This window comes from Leguminivora glycinivorella, chromosome 11 (assembly GCF_023078275.1).
Source record: "Leguminivora glycinivorella isolate SPB_JAAS2020 chromosome 11, LegGlyc_1.1, whole genome shotgun sequence".
In the NCBI taxonomy this organism is placed as follows: Eukaryota; Metazoa; Arthropoda; class Insecta; order Lepidoptera; family Tortricidae; genus Leguminivora; species Leguminivora glycinivorella.
This window is the reverse complement of record NC_062981.1, coordinates 22,598,248-22,613,334: the sequence shown is the minus strand read 5'-3', so window position 1 is coordinate 22,613,334 and position 15,087 is coordinate 22,598,248. Positions and strand designations below refer to the sequence as shown.

At 36.2% G+C, this 15,087-nt stretch overlaps 1 protein-coding gene across 1 annotated transcript in view; it reads right to left on the bottom strand.

Annotated features, from left to right (window-relative positions):
* Nucleotides 1-5,331: 5,331 nt before the first annotated feature.
* The window catches only part of LOC125231099 (trichohyalin-like), a 61,942-nt gene continuing 52,186 nt past the window's right edge, over nucleotides 5,332-15,087 (bottom strand). The window contains exons 16-17 of the mRNA XM_048136445.1: nucleotides 7,045-7,213; nucleotides 5,332-5,389 (exon numbers count right to left, since the gene is read on the bottom strand). Of these exons, the coding sequence (XP_047992402.1) occupies nucleotides 7,136-7,213 (78 nt within the window). The 3' untranslated portion in view covers nucleotides 5,332-5,389; nucleotides 7,045-7,135. The remainder of the gene's footprint in view (nucleotides 5,390-7,044; nucleotides 7,214-15,087) is intronic.

Sequence of the window (15,087 nt, the reverse complement as noted above, 5' to 3'; positions counted from 1 at the left end):
CTGCGACCTTTGGCCTTGCCGGGGCCATCCCGCTTCCAACTGCGCCACGGAGGCCTCTGGATGTGTGCGAATTTATCCATGCCTTCCCTCAATTCTCAACCGCCTTAGGGTGGCGTTATAGCAAACATCTACCTACCCGTAAGAATAGATCTTAACAGGCACACATCCAGCAGGCCTCCGTGGCGCAGTTGGAAGCGCGATGGCCCCGGCAAGGCCAAAGGTCGCAGGTTTGAGTCCTGCCGGAGGTGTGAATTTTTCCATTTTTCCTTTAAATTTAAAAATACCGCCAAATAACTTAAAAAGTTATTTCCTGATCGAATGTGTAAAAATAAAACAAATTTTCGACAATATTGGCTTCAAAAAGATATACAGGGTATATTTTGATAGCGGGTCAGTGAGGGCAGCTACCAAATCCCGTGCTGCTACGCAAAAATGGTCTAAGGAGACATTCCATCTATTTCAAATTGATGAAGATTGGCGTTTACAGATTTTGGAAAAAACATGATGGATTGAAAACATGGGGTGTGAGAAAAAAAAGTCATTTTTCACAAACTCTTTTTTGATGCTAAAAGATCTCATTCCTCTCAAGGATCAAAAGTTTGTATGGAACCAAAAAAACAATCCGGCTAGAAAATCCACAAATCGAGAAAATCTTTTCCAATACAATTTGTATGAAAAAAATATTTTTTTTATTTTTTACATAAATTTTAATGCCAAACGATTCCATTCTTATTCAGTATCAATAGTTTCCTAGAGATCAACTTACGGTAATGTACTAAAAAGCCACAAAAAAAAATCCCCATGTGGAAAAAGGTGAAAATGTATTCTAATTTTACTATATCTTATGTTACTGTTATGTTTTCATACATTATTACGGACCTTCAATGTAACAGGACTAATTGGCGTAATTACATTACATAATACATTTTCACGTTTTCTCCATAGTAAATGTATGGGGAAAGTTTTCTTTTTTTTTTTATGGGATAGGAGGCAAACGAGCAGACAGGTCACCTGATGGTAAGCGATCACCGCCGCCCATGGACATAAGCAACATCATGGGAGCCACTCATGCGTTGCCGACCTTTGAGAACCCTAAATACCTGCTTCTTGAAGAACCCCATGTCATAGCGTAAGGGAAACACCTCAGAAGGAAGCTCATTCCACAACTTGCACGTTCTGGGCAAAAACGAGCGGGAGGCCCGTTTGTTCTTGGTTTGCCACGTGTCGAGAAAGTGAGGATGAACTTTGTTTCTTCGGCGGGAGTTGCGGTGATAAAAGCGCGACGGTGGCACCAAGTCAAAGAGTTCATCAGAACATTCCCCGTTGTACAGACGGTAGAACAAGCACAGAGAGCCAACATCTCTCCGAAGGCTAAGAGGATCTAAACCGGCTGTGAGATCGGGATCGCCAACAATACGAATTGCCCGACGTTGGATAGAGTCAAGTGGAAGAAGTTGGTATTTCGGTGCTCCAGACCAGAGATGAGAACAGTACTCCATATGCGGTCGAACCTGTGCTTTGTATAGCAAAAGCTGGTGACCCGATGTGAAGCACTGTTTCGCTCTGTTGAGCACCCCGAGCTTCTTAGAGGCCAGTTTGGCCTTGAGTTCCAAATGACCCCGAAACTGGACCTCCTTTGTAATGTCGACACCGAGTATCCCGATACTCTTAGAGATAGTAAGGGGAATGTTCTGGAATTTAGGCGCTATGTCGAATGGGGTTTTCTTTGCAGAAAACGCGCAAACTTGTGTCTTACTGGGGTTAAACTCAACGAGTAAAAATAAAAAAATATTTTTTTCATATAAATTGTATGGGAAATGTTTTTCTCGGTTTGTGGATTTTCTAGCCGGATTTTTTTTTTGGTTTCATACAAACTTTTGATCTTTGAGAGGTATGGGATCATTTGGCATCAAAAAAAAGTTTTTAAAAAATTACTTTTGGAAATAACATAGGTACAGGCTATGTTATTTCCAAAATCTGTAAACGCCAATCTTCATCAATTTGAAATAGATGGAATTTCTCCTTGGACCGTTTTCGCGTCGCAGCACGGATTCTGGTAGCTGCCCTCACTGACCCACTATCAAAATATACCCTGTATATCTTTTTAAAGCCAATATTGTCAAAAATTTGTTTTATTTTTACACATTCACACAGAAAATATATTTTTAAGTTATTTGGCGGTGTTAGAACGGTATAACAATAAAATGTAACAAAATCCAACCAACATTATTTTTTAATTTTGACACTTGCTTTTCGATTTTAACTGTCAAACTTATATGACGGACTTAAATAAGGCTTTTTAGAAGTATCACTTAGAGTGGTCCCTCCTTCAGAAACTAAAAAAAATTTTTTTTGAAATGTTGACTTACGTACTTTTTGCAGAAATATTATAGTTGGAGACTCAAATTTCTTCCAGGTTATAAGTACTATTTAGTTAACCAAAATGAAAAAAAGATTGTATGATAAAGTTAAATAATTTTAGAGAAAAGTCATATTTCATGAATTTGGTTTTTTTCTTCTGCTGGCTGAACCACTCGGAATTTTTCAACAAAACTTTGCACAATCGTACTACTGTGTAAGTAACTATAGAAAAAAAAACCAGCTCCTAATCATAAAGGGCACTTTTTGTTCCCTTATCCTGCTACGGCCTTTGAATTAAAAAGTGCTGCATGATTTTTGATTTAAATAAAAAAAATGAGGATATACTTCATGGAGGCAGAAGCGCTGGACTACCACTATTTTTTTTATCTTTTAATTTTCAAGTTTTTCCCATTCGAAGTTAACAGTGGGGTCAAATTCCTGCTTGTACAAAATCAGACCTAACTTTATTTTCTATGAAAGCTAGCGAAATAATTATTACTTTGTTTGATTAGGTAAGAAATGTAGATCTTTATTCTATTCTATAGTCATTATAAAACAACAAGCATAAAAACCCAGAACCACCAACCCAAACTTCAAATCAGATACAGATTTAAACACAAGATTTAGTTTTAGGACCTTTATTCCAAACTATTCTAACCCGGACACATGAAATATAAAGAGTTCTACTACAACTAGACAAGCAAAAAAAAGAAAATCTATTCTAAAACATAGAAAAATCAATTATAAAAGATATTTATTCTGCTGACATATAATTGACATAGAAAATCTAACATTGTTTCATACATGTATTCAAAATACATTTTCAGAAACTGCAATACTTAGTTTTCGAATAGTAGCTAGTGCCGATTTCTCGCCGAGCTTAAATATATAGTATATATATATACCCCAAAGGGTGAAAGGTCAGTGTATGGACATTACGCAATACCATCGGGTATGTACTGTAGGCATCATGAATGAGTTTAAATGGTCTCGTGTCAGAGATAGTATAAAGTACACACTGACGAAGGAGAAACAAGAACAAATGTCAAAAAATAAAACACCAAAAACAACTCGAAGCACCGAATCAAAAATTACTAAAGATATAGTAAATAAATTTATACAAATGAAACTAACATTAGTATCATTTTCATTTTTCACATCTATTGAGTTATTTTTGTCATTCCATATGACTACACGATTTCCAGTTGTCAATTTGTCGCTTTTAGTCGTTTGACATTTTAAACACGACGTTAAAGTGACAAGGTACATAAATCATCACTTATTTATGCCGGTGACTGTACCCTTGCTTGTATGTGTTCATGTGTTGTTTAAATTCAAAGTAAGAGTTCGTGGTATTGCTTATTGCGACCAATACTATCGTGTTTGCAGTTACATAGTTTACAAACAAATTACAACACTTGATATTGCATGCATTTTCACCCTGTAATGCACCGTACGACACGACAGAAAAGCTTTAAAAATGAATTATTTCATTTCATTTATTTTGCAAAGGTCTTAAGTAATCAATAGGTCCAACACACCCTGTGAGGGTATTGCAATGTACGTCTAAAGCTAAGAACTAAAAAACTAACAACATTTAAATACTTCTACAGGAGGTCAGATCCAATAGTTGAAAGGAAAGAATCAAGAAGAATTACGAAAAGATGGAAGAATTTACAACTTACTTCAACTATTACAACTTTACAACATAAACATAATATTGTATACAAACCAATGCTATGCTTTTATAGTAGATTCCGTAATTACACTCCATGTCAAATCCGATGCTCGTGCGGGCTCATACCTGGTGCAAAGGTTGTCCAATGCCATCCAACGTGGCAAAATGCGGCAAGTTTGATGGGCACCTTTGCACCCGGTAAACCTCGCGGAAACCTTTTTGATTAGTTTGTATATTTTAATTTACTAGTTTCTATTTTTAAGGTACTTACTTTAGTTTTATTTTTATATTTTTTGTTTAAGATTGTACATACCTGCTAGTAACTTTTTATTTATTGAACAAAAATACATATTTAATCAAATCAAATAACAAACAAATCATGATCAAATCGTGATGGGTGGCGGAAGAAAGGGGAGGTCTTTGCCCAGCAGTGGGACACAATTATAGGCTAGTAAAAAAACACATTAAAAGGAATATCATCTCGATAACATTCAAAACAAATTGCAGAATTTTTCCAAATATGTAATGTATGTTTTTTTTTTATTTTATTTATGTGATTTATTTTTTATTAACCAAGTTAGTTTAATTTCGTCTTGTAAACGCAACGATCAAATCTACGAGCATTAATATAAGTTACATTGACAACAAATTATTACTCATTTCCAAAATATATACTTAAAACACGCTAAAAGAATTATGTGCACAACTGTACCTACCACAAAAAAAAAACAATCATTTAATTTTCATTCGTTATCACAATTTGGAATTTCTCATGCGTATTAAAATGCTGTGTGTCAGTATTGAAAAACGGCGTTTTAGCAAACGTTCCTTTCCTATTGAAACAGCTAATACCTACCTAAGTGTTTGTAGCTTATATTATAAATGTGTACACATTTCATCACCTAATAGGCCTTATTTAAAGTTAAATTTGTTGAAACCCTTACTAATGTAACACTGACAGGACCGCCAACTGTCTAGTCACAGCGTTGGCGCCATAGCTCTCTAGACAATAGACATGACATAATAATAGTTATTTGTTATACAAGAGTGCAAAGTTGTATTTTAACGCCGAGTGTGGAATTGAAAAACTAGCAAGCGAAAGGATTCTATAGTTGAACCATGAGCGAAGCGAGTTTTTTAATACACGAGAAGTGAAATACATTTGCACTGTGTGTAACACAAAACTTTTCCCCTCACTATAGCGAGGAAAATACAACGCAGAAAACGCGTTTATCACTGCTTCCAGTAGTTCCACAGGTGGTAAAACATCTTACCCTTAACCCACTGTTATCAATTTTAAAGCAGAAAATTTGCCTCTATTCAAGGTCAAATTACTTTATCCACTAGTGGGTAAAATGGGACCCCTTTCTTTCCCATAAACTTTTTGGTCAGAATTTCGTTAGTCATAAGTTGTTATTCATATATTTTGTGGTCATAAACATCACTAGTTATAATTTTTGTTACGAATAATGCTTAATGCTACTAACATTAACAACCCATAATATTGGATGCCATAACCTTAAAAGTCATAAAGTTGATGAGTATAAAATTGAAAGGCATAACAATAATTATCCAGAAATATTACTAGGCATATTTTTTGAAGCCCTACTGATTGTTCTGCATACAGTTTTAAGGCATAAACCTCATAAGTCATAATCTTTGTTACGAATAACGTTTAATAGTTCTAACGTTAACAACCCATATTATAGAATAGGTACTATAATCAAGAAAGTTGATGAATATAACATTTAAAACGGATCCCTTTGTTAGCCAGATTATCATTAGTCATAATTCTGAAACGGTTTCATTAGGGTCACCTATAGATAGGTTAGGTTAGGTTTGTTTTATGGCAATCCTGAAAAGTTACGCGTTTTTGAGAAAAACCAAATTATGACTAACGAAAATGTGGACAATCGATACATTATACCTTATGACTTTATTGGTAGTCCGCATTTACCTCGCGTCCATTAGAACGGAAATAGGACCCCTGCCCCCCTTCTACTCGTTGACGAAGCCGAATACTACAAAAATCAGCATGCAAAGGAAGAAATGGCGGGAAAATCAGTGAGCTCATTGAGTATTTTAATCCTCATTTCTCAGCTAGGTTCGCTAGTTACCTTGTGTCATTCAGAGCAAAAATAGGAGCCCCGCATAGCGAGGCTCCGTCGAATCGCTGGCGGGGCCTAATACTTTTAAAAGCAACATGAAAAAATAAAACACATAACATGTAAAAGACGAAATGGCGGGAAAATCAGTGAGCCCAACGAGAAAATTTTCATTTCTCGGGTAGTTTCGTTAGTTACCTTGTGTCATTCAGAGCAGAAATAGGAGCCCCGCTCGAATCGCTGGCCGGGCCTAATATTCTTAAAAGCAACATGAAAAAATTAAACACATAACATGTAAAAGACGAAATGACGGGAAAATCAGTGAGCCCAACGAGAAAAGTTTCATTTCTCGGGTAGGTTCGTTAGTTACCTTGTGTCATTCAGAGCAGAAATAGGAGCCCCGCATAGCGGGGCTCCGTCGAATCGCTGGCGGGGCCTAATATTCTTAAAAGCGACATGAAAAAATTAAACACATAACATGTAAAAGACGAAATGGCGGGAAAATCAGTGAGCCCAACGAGGAAATTTTCATTTCTCGGGTAGGTTCGTTAGTTACCTTGTGTTCCTTATAATGAAAAATAATATAGATCCTATTGAATGTTATGATTAAAGTTAATATGGACAGTAATCATTATTACTTGCGAAAATATACTTTACGACAATTATGACAAACATGTTTATTGCTTTCAACATTATATCCATAATACAAAATGCAATTTGATTATTATGCCAAACAATGTTTATGACTAACAATAATGATGACTTGCAAAAATCTGACCTCCAATTTCTGACATTCAACTTTATGACTAATGATAATATGACTATTAAAAATTATGACTAACAACGTTAAGGATTGTAAAAATCGGACTAAAAAAATTATGGGAACCAATAGAGACCCGGGTAAAATGCGTTTTTGCCCCCTGGTATTAAAGGAGAAAACATGTGTTTCTGAGCTAGTGAGGGGAACATTAATATTTGGTATACGTTTGTTTTATTTCTTAAGCGAGCACATGCAGCCTGGCGACTCGCAAGGGACCACGGTGATCGCTGGCAGCTTCAGTAGATCAGCCTGGAATTGTAAACAACTTATTAAATGTGCCGTTTTAACCCTTACGTGGGTATGGTATCAAAAACGATACTATCAAAATGACACAACTAGACACGATTACCGTCAATGATATGAGACTTTGTCATACTATATCAAAGTTTTCATAAAGGCCGTAGCAGGATAAGGGAACAAAAAGTGCCCTTTATGATTAGGAGCTGGTTTTTTTTTCTATAGTTACTTACACTTAGTAGTACGATTGTGCAAAGTTTTGTTGAAAAATTCCCAGAGGTTCAGCCAGCAGAAGAAAAAAACCAAATTCATGAAATATGATTTTTCTCTAAAATTATTTAACTCTATCATACAATCTTTTTTCATTTTTTATAACCTGGAAGAAAATTGAGTCTCCAACTATAATATTTCTGCAAAAAGTACGTGAGTCATTTCAAAAAAAAAAATTTTTAGTTTCTGAAGGAGGGACCACTCTAAGTGATACTTCTAAAAAGCCTTATTTAATGATCTATCAGTCATATAAGTTTGACTGTTAAAATCGAAAAGCAACAGTGTCAAAATTAAAAAACTAATGTTGGTTGGATTTTGTTACATTTTATTGTTATACCGTTCTAACACCGACAAATAACTTAAAAATATTTTTTCTGTGTGAATGTGTAAAAATAAAACAAATTTTTGACAATATTGGCTTTAAAAAGATATACAGGGTATATCTTGATAGCGGGTCAGTGAGGGCAGCTACCAGATCCCGTGCTGCTACGCGAAAACGGTTTAAGGAGACATTCCATCTATTTCAAATTGATGAAGATTGGCGTTTACAGATTTTGGAAATAACGTACAGGGCGTGAGAAAAAAAAGTCATTTTCAAAAACTTTTTTTTGATGCCAAATGATCCCATTCCTCTCAAGGATCAAAAGTTTGTATGGAACCAAAAAAAATTCCGGTTAGAAAATCCACAAATCAAGAAAAACATTTCCCATACAATTTATATGAAAATTTTATTTTTTTATTTTTACATACGACTCACGGTAATGTACTAAAAAGATACAAATTGAAGAAAACTTTCCCCATACATTTACTATGGAGAAAACGTGAAAATGTATTATGTAATGTAATTACGCCAATTAGTCCTGTTACATTGAAGGACCGTAATAATGTATGAAAACATAACAGTAAAATTAGAATACATTTTCACCTTTTTCCACATGGGGATTTTTTTTTTTGTGGCTTTTTAGTACATTACCGTAAGTTGATCTCTAGGAAACTATTGATACTGAATAAGAATGGAATCGTTTGGCATTAAAGTTTATGTGAAAATACAACATATTTTTTAATACAAATTGTATTGGAAAAGTTATTCTCAATTTGTGGATTTTCTAGCCGGAATTTTTTTTGGTTCCATACAAACTTTTGATCCTTGAGAGGAATGTGATCTTTTAGCATCAAAAAAGAGTTTGTGAAAAATGTTTTTTCCAAAATCTGTAAACGCCAATCTTCATCAATTTGAAATAGATGGAATGTCTCCTTAGACCGTTTTTGCGTAGCAGCACGGGATCTGGTAGCTGCCCTCACTGACCCGCTATCAAAATATACCCTGTATATCTTTTTGAAGCCAATATTGTCGAAAATTTGTTTTATTTTTACACATTCGATCAGGAAATAAATTTTTAAGTTATTTGGCGGTGTTAGAACGGTATAACAATAAAATGTAACAAAATCCAACCAACATTATTTTTTAATTTTGACACTGTTGCTTTTCGATTTTAACTGTCAAACTTATATGACTGACAGATCATTAAATAAGGCTTTTTAGAAGTATCACTTAGAGTGGTCCCTCCTTCAGAAACTAAAAAATTTATTTTTTGAAATGTCGACTTACGTACTTTTTGCAGAAATATTATAGTCGGAGACTCAATTTTCTTCCAGGTTATAAGTACTATTTAGATAACCAAAATGAAAAAAGATTGTATGATAGAGGTAAATACTTTTAGAGAAAAATCATATTTCATGAATTTGTTTTTTTTTCTGCCGGCTGAACCACTGGGAATTTTTCAACAAAACTTTGCACAATCGTACTACTAAGTGTAAGTAACTATAGAAAAAAAAAAACCAGCTTCTAATCATTAAAGGGCATTTTTTCTTCCCTTATCCTGCTACGGCCTTTATTTATGACCCCATGTTCTTTCGAGGTGGAAAGCTTGGATATGATATTACTATTTCATTTCATAGACTAACAAAGATAACACAAAGTATTTTAAATACCTCATTTTATAAAATGGAACGAATTATTGAATACCTATATTCCGTCAAACCGATATTATTAAGTGTAATAGTGTGAAAATATGGTTGGTTTGTGTGGTCACTAAAATGAAACTCAATTACAATGAAATCAAAATATCCAAGTACGGTCACGATATTCTCCATGATCATAAACTTTTGCTGCAGCTATTCTTGAACCTGACTAAACACTCGGTTTTTTAATTTATAAATTAATAATTTATATCAAGTTGACTGTCCAACATATCTAAAATTATCTTCATCTTTTCAGTTCGCTTTAAAACTGCAGTCGAGATTATGAATCTTTTAATTTTCTTGTCCCCTCACTAGCTCGGAAACACGTGTTTTGTCCTTTAATACCAGCGGGTAAAAACGCATTTTATCCACTAGTGGGTAAAGTAATTTGACCTTGAATAAAGTCAAATTAACTGCTTTAAAATTGATAAAAGTAGGTGAATATAGTAATAAAGATGTTTTACCACCTGTGGAACTACTGGAAGCAGTGATAAATTCATTTTTTGCGTCGTAGTTTCCTCGCTATAGTGAGGGGAAAAGTTTTGTGTTACACTCGGGTGCAAATGTATTTTACTTCTCGTGTGTTAAAAAACTCGCAAGTTCAGGATTCTATTCTCGAACCACTCGCTTCGCTGGTGGTTCAACTATAGAATCCTTTCACTTGCTCGTTTTTCAATTCCACACTCGGCGTTAAAATACATCTTTGCCCCCTTGTATAACAAATAACTATTTTGTTATACGTTATGTAAACAGCAATATTGTATACCCCCTCCCCCCTCCTCATCGTATTCTCATTGGATAATTGGTACATTTTTAGGGTTCCGTACCAAAAAGGTACAAAAGGAACCCTTATGGTGCCGCTCTGTCCGTCTGTCTGTCTGTCTGTCTGTCTGTCACATTACTAAATATCTCGAGAACTACTTATGCTATCGCTTTGAAATTTGGAATATATATGAACATCGTGAACCTCTACAAATTGAAAGTATTATTCTTTTTTTAATTCGATATTCAATTAAAAAAACTTACGCTTGACCGATTTCTTAAATTATTCTCTTAAATATTTTACACCCCCTCTCCCTCTCCTGTTTGTATTCTCATTGTATCACTGGTTTATAAATATAAAAATATCAATCTAATGGACTTTTTAATAAAAATATTAAAAAGTCCATTAGATTGAGCCAACTCACGCTTGACCGCCTACAGGTTTTGATTACCGGTCAGTGAGTGAGTCACTGTCACTGCCAACATTAGCTATTTTCTCACTAGGTGGCATTTGACAGAATAGTGATGTGACAAGTTTTATAAGCATTTTTTCAGAAAAGATAAAATCCACAATACTATTATAATTGGGAAAGTGTGTGTGTCTGTTTGTTTGTCCGTCTGTCATGGCAAATGGAGCGACAAATTGACGTGATTTTTAGGTGGAGATAGTTGAAGGGATGGAGAGTGACATAGGCTACTTTTGTCTCTTTCTAACGCGAGCGAAGCCGCGAGCAAAAGCTAGTAATTTAATAAAACAGGAGTAAAGCAAATTAAATGTAATACAAATAACAAATAAGTAAGTCAAATTAAAACTATTCTAAACTAATAGTCAACAAGCTATGTACACAACAACATAGTAGTAGTAGCCAATAAATGAAAAACAAAAAAGATAAACTAAACTAAAAATGAGTCTAAGTACTTATATAAATAATTTAGTTACGTTCCGGCTATCACCTGATCCAAAAAAGCCAAAAATGCTAGCACGGCAGCATTGCCGCGTTGCACAGCCAGTGAAATTTGTTGGACCTGGGTACGTAGTCGAATGGCACAAACGCTCACGAAACGAAACGCTACTAGAAATCTCTATCGCTCTTGCGTATTGGCGCGACAGAGCCAGACTACCTTCGCGGCGTTTCGCTTTCGTTTCGCGTCGCAGTAATGCCATTCGGCTACTACGGCACCAGGGTGGCTAGCCGAATGGCACAATCGCTCACGAAACGCTCACGAAACGAAGCGCTAGTAGATATCTATCTCTATCGCGCTTGCGTATTGGCGCGACAGAGCCAGCGGCGTATCGCTTTCGCGGCGTATCGCCAGGCCCCGTAGCCGAATGGCATTTCTCCGACGCCAAACGAAAGCGATACGCCGCTGGCTCTGTCGCGCCAATACGCAAGCGCGATAGAGATAGATATCTACTAGCGCTTCGTTTCGTGAGCGTTTCGTGAGCGATTGTGCCATTCGGCTAGCCACCCTGGTAAGAGCCGGAACGGGGGTCGTTGCCTCTGTCCCTTAATCGCCGCAATAAAGCTCCAATAAATGCCTTGGCCTCCGCACACCAAGGCTCTGCCGTTTCAATGGCAACCCGGACAAAATCATACGCCGGTACCATGTTCGCATACTTTTTTTTTTTGCAACATTTTCGGCAGCCTCGCCTGCCACTTTGCTAGTATGGGTGATGTGGGACGGGGCAAAGGTGCTTCGTATGTGGCATCACTGGCATTCCAAATTAGGCTGCGGCCTTTTTTGCCCAAGGCACCAGCGTCAGGCCGTCCGGTATGATTCTTAGTAATTATGAAGATTGCCAATAATGTCAATCCTATATAAATGATCCTTGGTGTGTACATTCTTACGACGAAGATAGAATGGTATAATTTCAAATCGATATTGCAACACGATAAAGTATAATGCATAATTAATGCCTAAATAAAATGCATAGGCATTTAATTTAAAATAAATTATTCATGTCTAAAGGGTCCTCCACATGAACATGGAATGTTAAATGTATGTAACGGGGTGCCCGATTGATATTCCGAAATAAAATACGCCGATTTTCGGTACGCCGACAACGATTCGCCGACGTCTGTTTTGGCCGAATAACGATTGGAAGATTCTCATTTCGCATAGTATTCGTTCGTAAACGGAGTCGGTAGGCAAAAATTTGATACGCCGATTTACTTTTCGACGAATAATAATTTAGTAATTGTAAAAATTGGCCGACACAAAATTGGTCGAAACACAATAGGTCGAGTGATCATTTGGTTTTTTTTTTTGGTGAGTTGGCTGGAGCCTGGATCTTGCGTACAAAGTGTTCTGCGGATTCAAAAATCAAGTTGTTAGATCGTTTATAAGAGTAATTCACATTTATTTCATTTACTTATTTATATTAATCACCATGTTCTGATTCTAAGGATTAATTTTAGTAAATTATGTACCTATTGTTGTTTTCAACTCACCAAATTTCTTTTCATTTCATTTCATTTATTCAACATTACATTCTTTCTTCCCGTGGGTTTCGTAGAAATCGACTGTGGGGTATAGGTTAAATTGTGGCGCTGTCACTGCAATGTCACAATTTAGATAGATAGATAGATACATTCTTTATTCATATCAATCTGGATTTCATTCAACCCCTTTTTGCAAAGAGTGGCACTAAAACATAGTAGTTCATGTGCTCTACCTACCCCTTTATGGGCTGCAGGCGTGATTATATGTATGTAAGAAAAAAAGTGTCTATTAAAGTGCGTAATTTTTTTACAACAGCGGTAATTCATTTGTTCAAAAATATTTTAACAATGTATAAAATGTGAAACGTTATTCGACTAAACGTGGCCGAAACGAAAATATTACTTTGCTAAATGAAAAATGTCCAATAATAGTTCGGATAATTTGCACAGAAGCTAACTGAACTGTATACGAACCAAGATTCTACGTAACGTTATTCGACCAAAAGTGACAGCGATAGTTTGATTATTCGACTAAATGGCATTCGGCGAATCGTTGTCGGCGAATCAATAAACGCCTAAAAAATTGTCGGAGAATCATTAGGTAGCCATGTAACGGTCACAAAAATTGACGGTTTATCATTAACTAGTGGCCTGCCCTGGCTTATGCGCACGGGGATTATAACCAAAAGATTAAAATTTTGAAAAACCCCCGACTGCGACATAGTAAACCGATTTTCATGAAACATGGCTAAGAACACTCCCGACTAACTCAGCTTTCAGAAAAAAAAACTAAATCAAAATCGGTTCACCGGTTCAGATACACACACAGACAGACAGACAAACAGACAGACTGACAGACAGACTGACAGACAGACGGACAGACAGACAGACACGTCACTTATAACACCCCTGCGTTTTTGCGTCGGGGGTTAAAAATGGGATTAAAGCATGAAGACGGTGATACAATACTTACAAATGATTGATCGTTCGAATGTGAGTGGTTATAATTTATAAATGGTGGTAGGGTTAGTATTTTAATAGCACAAAGCCAGAATTTAGCGTACTATACTCAGACTCTTAATATGCATGTCTTTAAACCGGTGTTCTGCCTTTTCGCAGAACTATTTTTCCAAATGTCATTTGCCAACAAACATTTCGCCGAAGTTTCTTTTTGATAAAACGCTTAGCAACTTTCATTTGGCAGAATTATTGTAAAGCAGCTTATTAGGGGAAGGTGAGGTAATACGATCCCTGGAGGTCAAACGATCCCCCTCCCTAAATCAGAGACAACTAGTGCCATCTATCCAAATGCGCTTTAAACATGTTCCCCGCGCCTGAGCCAGTCACCTCTCCAAGTGTCATGGCGGTGCGAGAGCTCGGCGTGATTTTATTAAAAAATAATCAAAAAGTGTGGCTCTGATCTAAGATAAGCCTGTTTTTGAACTTTCATTACTTTATTCATGTTCGTATTTATTGAAATGTTGTGTTATTTGCGGGTATTAATATCGGTTAGCTAATATTTAAGCCATGTTCGATCACCGCACGCGTTATTTGAAGGTTATAATTTGATCGATATCTAGAAATTTGGTGTTTGGGGCAAAACGATGCCTTTCTATGTGTTTAAAATGATCCCTGGAATCATTTTACCCCATTAGTATTTGTTGTTTTTACAGATCATGCCGCGAATTTATATACGCAAAAGTAATCGCCAAAATTGGCTTGAAGAACAAAATGCAGAAGGCATTAGATGCCGTCAGAGATGGCATGCCTTACAAAACTGCAAGTAGAGTTTAAGGTCCCGGTGATGGCTTTAAAAAAAAGAGCCAAAGGTAAAAATAAAATAGCTGTAGGCTCCGCTAAAAAGCTAGGTTTGCGACCTGTCTGTGTAACAAACTGTGTTTAACTTAGAACAAGAACAGGAACTGGTTGACTACATTAAGGACATGGAGTCTAGAATGTATATACGGACTGACCACACAGGATGTTTTAAGCTTAGCTCACCAACTGGCAGAAATAATTGACCTCATCCATTTTCTGAAGAAAACTTGACTTGAATGGCTTCGTTGATTTAGTTTAGACGTAGACATCCGGATATTACGATGCGTGCCCCAGAATCGATGTCTTCTGCTCGGGCGCGAGCCTTTAATAAGGCCTGTGGTGAACAAATTTTTTTCGACTTTCGCAAATGTGCAAGCAAAACATTATTTTCCACCCCATCGGATATTTAATGTTGACGAGACGAGTATATGCACTGTCCCAACAAAAAACTGGAGAGTGTTTGCACAAACGGGCCGTAATAAAATGCCGGGCCGTAATAAATAAAGGGCCGGGTATAAAATGATCCCTGGGATTATTTTACCCCTACCCCAGGGATCATTTTATACAAGG